A 5,215-nucleotide genomic window follows, 5' to 3' on the forward strand; every position below is an offset into this window, starting at 1 on the left:
TGTAGCTTATTAAAATTATGACATTAAAATTATGGGCCGTTAGTCAGTAATATTTATTTGAAAAATTCTTGATGGATTTATAATTCTAAAAATGAAGAAAAGTAATTATCACAACATGTTTGTTGTTGATGTACAAATGCCGCTTTACTTAAACTTGAAATAGTAAAACAATTGACCAAGTAATTTTTCCTCCTAGAGTAGGAAACGTAAAAATGAATATGTACCATTAGGTACTTATTAAAAGGGCTACTTATGGAATTATTTATTATCTCACCCTATATTGTTGTTATGAACATCATAAAGAACTTAATGATATTAGCTTATGTTCTAAAGAAGAATTTTGCAAACAAAGGACTTGGAAAATCAAGTATTATCTTGACCTGCAGATCGAGTATTTCCTTAAAGGAATTTTATACACCAATTAGTCTATTTTGGAAAAATATATTTGATGCATTTTTATGGACAAAATATCATTGGCTTATCACACTAACAGTTGTCCAATAAATCTCTTAAAGTAGATAAAGGACCATTTAGATTCAAAGAAGATAATGAGGACATTTTGGAACTAGAAGTTCATTACTTCTTTGCTATTGGAGCACTATTATAAAATCAAAAATTCCACGATCACATCAGGACTGACATTGTCCTTTCAATATAATTACTGACAACCCCTAGTGCTCCTCCTACAATTAAATATTAGAATAATATTCAAAATATCATCCTGTATCTTCGATTTATAAATTTATGCGATATACTTATGATGTGTTTTTCATAAGACCACTTGGTATTGAGGCCCTATGTGAGGATAATAAAGTCTGTGTTATATATACAAATTATAAGTGTGTGTGTTTAAGGAATATCATACATGTTATATAAATTTTCATCCCACGTAAGCTCTAGAAGAGTCACGAAATTATTGTATAAAATATTAACTAAAGTGACAATCTTGAAGATTGTATTATATCTCCTCTCTACATTGTCTTTTGAAACAATAATTTTATAGAACGTGAAGATTGTTATCTTTAGGAGAGTTGGGAAGTACATTTACTCGAATCAATTCTATAAGTTAGGTCTTAAAAGACTAATAGTTGTACTTTTTGCAACATACACATACCATGTACTCTTTTCTTCACTAATTTTTTCTCACTGGGTTTTTCTAGTGTGGTTTTTAACGAGGCATGAGTATGATATAGTATTGTCAATGGGTGAAAGTTGCAAATGAATACTTAAATAGACAAATCCCAAAATCCTAAAGATTATGTCCTGGAGGCTTGTGGTTGTATTTTTTTTTCCCTTTAACTATATTTTTCCTGCATGGTTTTCTTAAGTTAAGGATTTTAATGAGACTACCAATACAATATATGATTACATATATCATGTACTCTTTGCTTCAACTAAGTTTTTTCCACACGGTTTTTCTAGTGAAGTTTTTAATGAGGCATGAATATATTTAAATATACTATCCATATATCTTGTACTCTTTTCTTGTTTAGGTTTTTCCCACAGGGTTTTCCTAGCAAATTTTTAGCGAGACAAGATCGTGGTCAAATAATGTCCAAGGGGAAGTGTTATAAATATATTAATGTGGACATTATTTCTATTGTAACAGACGTAACGGTCCGGTAGTTAAGCATGACATTATATTATTGTATCCATTATATTTGTGTTGTAAATATACTTACATATGTTGTATTGTTTGGAGGTTAATGGAAATCTTGATTACCAACACTATTCTCTATTTTCAAAAAAAAAAAAAAAAAAAAAAAAAAAACACTATTGTCTATTTTCTCTTCTTTACTCTTCTCATTACATCTATCCTGCAAAAGTTCATAGGTTAGCAACATCTATCCTGCAAAAGTTCATAGATTAGGAGCTAACGGCCAACGAGCATAACCTTATACAACACTCTCCAAATAATTGAATAAATTGCTCTCCTCTAACCCATGTAATTATTAACATGAATTGTCTCAATACTTTTACATATATTAAAAGTTTTATTGAACATAACAGTAAAAACGAAAACATATTTTCTTTTAAAAAAATTCTTAGAAAATTTGGAAAAGAAAAAAGAAGAAGAAGATTTGATAGAGGCAGAGGAGTAACAACTAATAACTTTAAATTGATAGGTTCTCCATTACATACTCATTTTTTCTACTATGAATGTTTTAAATTTTTTATTAGATTCTTTCTAAATACTTCTAAAGTAAAATATAATCATATCTATGTCTTGCAATCGTCACAATTGCAAGCAGTGGGCACCCATTTACAAAAGATAAGATTGCATTTGAGATGGGCACAACACTTCCTCGCAAAGCATCTATTTGGATCAGATTTCTTACAACACCGGCAGAATATACACTTTGGGGCAACACCTAGTGGTCGTCGCCCAAAGGCATCGTCAATATCTCTGAACTTTATTTTTGTTTCCACAACTGGCACTAGCACTTCTTTTAACTCTTCTATCAATGATAAATCGAATGAGGATTTCTCCAATGGTTCAGCACCTGAATCAATTGTGTGTCACAATTGTATGTTACAATATAAATATAATTTAATACATACCTTTTGCCTCTATTAATAAATTTTGTAAATTATATTAAATGAAATAATAAACATGGTCACCTGCAACAATAACCAAGGAGAAGACTAAAGCCAACATGGATGACGCTGTTGCTGGATTCATGGTTGTTTACATAGTAGATAGAAACTAAGAAGCGAAGAGGGTAGTATAGTGAGACTAGGATGTGGGAAATATAATAAAGTATATTTATAAGGTTTCTGCAGCAATAAATTTTGCCTCTATTAATTAATAAATTTTGTAAATTATATTAAATGAAATAATAAACATGGCCACCTATTTACGTAGTAGATAGAAGCTAAGAGGCGAAGAGGATAGTATAGTGAGAGTAGGATGTGGGAAATATAATAAAGTATATTCATAAGGTTTCTACAGCAATAAATTTTGCCTCTATTAATAAATTTTGTAAATTATATTAAATGAAATAATAAACATGGTCAGCTGTTTACGTAGTAGTTAAAAACTAAGAGGCAAAGAGGGTAGTATAGTCAGAGTAGGATGTGGGAAATATAATAAAATATATTTATAGTCAATTCATGACATGACTTATTCAAAAGTAGTTCACATTAATATTGTATTACTGTAATACTCTTATTAATTACTATAACCTGTATTAATATGTTCCTGGTTCTATATTCTATTACTCTATTACTATAATGGCAGGATTTGTTTATGGAATAGGTCAGGAATGGAATAACATTCTTTAGAATAGACTTATTCCATTGTTTGGTTTTGTCATGGGAATAACATTCCTAGGAATGAGCTATTACCTTTGCAAGGGGAGTAGTCATTCCTAGGGGGCCTTGGTATTAGCTATTCCGATACTCTTGGAAATAGCTTTAATATCACAAATATCAAAAATACCATTCGCATATTATTTAATATTTATATTTAATAAATATAATGTATTGTATAAATGTATATATTTAATTAAGGAATAAGAGTCAAATAGGCCATCCAACTACACACAATAATTCAATTAGGCCACTGAACCTAAAAAACTAACAATTGGGTCCTTTTTTTTTTTTTAGAAAACAACAATTGGGTCCTTAAAGTAACCAAATTTAAACAATTCTTCCAATTTGAAGGTTTTCAACAGGTCAACAGGTCATCTTTCCAAATTAATTATTTTTTAAAAATAAACTTTGAAAATTAATTATTTAAATTTAAATAAATAAATAAATAAAACAGGACTGGCCGGAGACGGTTGTCTCCGGCGGGAGTCTGTTTTTTTTTTTTTTTTTTTTTTTTTTAACAAAATTTAAAATTAATTATTTTTAAAAATTTATTTTTTTTTTAAATAATTAATTTGAGAGGATGACCTGTTGACCTGTTGGAAACCTTGAAATTAGAAGCATTGTTTGAAATTGGTTAGTTTAAGGACCTAATTGTTGGTTTTTTAGGTTCAGTGGCCTAATTGCATTATCCTGTGCAGTTCGATGGCCTATTTGACCCTTATTCCTTTAATTAATTATGATTTTTATCTATCAACAAATTTATATTAAAATAAATTATATGTATGTGTATATATATATATATATATATATATATATATATATATATATATATATATATATATATATATATATAAAGACTCCTAAATTAAGTAGCATGCCCATCCGCTTGCCCAGTGAATGGGCATTGCAATTGAAATTATGGAGCCTTGAGGCTCCTTTTAGATAGATAGATAGATAAATAGATAGAGAGAGAGAGAGAGGGAGAGGTTCGGCTAAACCCCAGCCTACTCCGCTCTTCTCCTTAAAACTCCTAAGAAGGTTTGCACTAATCCTTTAGTACAAAGGGAATGTCCAAGCCTTGAACACTAAGCCAACCTTGAACTTCTCAGGTGTTTCAACTAGACACGAGTTTACTCCGGCTCTTTCTACTTCTACCGAGTAGAGATTCAATGGTTTGAAGAAAATAATTCTTTAATTTCAAACGAGAAAGCTTGACTTTGAATGATGAACTTTATCTTCACGTTTGAGCAGCCCAAAATTCACGTTTGAGTAGCCCAAGCTTCTAAATTTGGGCAAAACTTTATAGCTTTTTAAATCTCCCTCACTGGTCTTGCTTTGAACTTGTTGAAAACACTTGAATAACTTGTAATTTCTACTTCAATAGACCAACACTTTCTTTTAAGTTTCTTTGAATGAAGGTACTTATAGGAATTTTTTACAAGAATCCGTTGGCGGGAAAGCAATTTCAAACATCTATTGACCAGCAGGTAGTGACCTGCGGTTTTTCTGAAAAGTAATTTTGCATGTCAGCCTTTCTAGCCGTTAGATCTCTTAATTTGCGCTAAACATATCTTTTATTATGCACAAACGTCTAGGTTTTAAAAAAAATATCGCTAGGGATGTGTACCTAAGACTCTCCTTGCCTTGGTCACATTTTACCACAAAGTATTAGTGTTTTAAAGTTTCGAACGGTTGGACCTCAAGGTTGACAAATTTTAATAATAATAATAATAAGGGAAAATGGCACTTTTTACCCCTGAGTTATATACTTATAGCAAATTTTCCTCCTCAATTATTTAGGTAAGCACATTAGCCCCCTCAATTATTCTAAAAGTGGTGCTTTTTCCCCCCTGATATATTAAATTGACATTTATACCCTTAAAGTAAACATTTTATTTAT

General features: G+C 30.2%; 1 protein-coding gene across 1 annotated transcript; it reads right to left on the bottom strand.

Moving 5' to 3' along the window:
• Positions 1 to 2,099: 2,099 nt before the first annotated feature.
• On the bottom strand, positions 2,100 to 2,705 carry LOC109157826. Its single transcript, XM_019305662.1, has 2 exons — positions 2,623 to 2,705; positions 2,100 to 2,504 (listed from the first exon to the last, which is right to left on the bottom strand). The coding sequence occupies exons 1-2, from the start codon at positions 2,681 to 2,683 to the stop codon at positions 2,221 to 2,223; spliced, it is 345 nt and encodes a 114-aa protein (XP_019161207.1). The 5' UTR covers positions 2,684 to 2,705; the 3' UTR covers positions 2,100 to 2,220.
• Positions 2,706 to 5,215: the final 2,510 nt, after the last annotated feature.

This window comes from Ipomoea nil, unplaced genomic scaffold, assembly GCF_001879475.1.
Source record: "Ipomoea nil cultivar Tokyo-kokei standard unplaced genomic scaffold, Asagao_1.1 scaffold2792, whole genome shotgun sequence".
Lineage (NCBI taxonomy): Eukaryota > Viridiplantae > Streptophyta > Magnoliopsida > Solanales > Convolvulaceae > Ipomoea > Ipomoea nil.

Bases quoted from the DNA above. Each gene is read 5' to 3' on its own strand.
- LOC109157826 (XM_019305662.1), bottom strand. From the start codon at position 2,683: ATGAATCCAGCAACAGCGTCATCCATGTTGGCTTTAGTCTTCTCCTTG. The intron at 2,505-2,622 runs GTGACCATGTTT...CAATTGATTCAG, and splicing joins CTCCTTGGTTATTGTTGCAG to GTGCTGAACCATTGGAGAAA.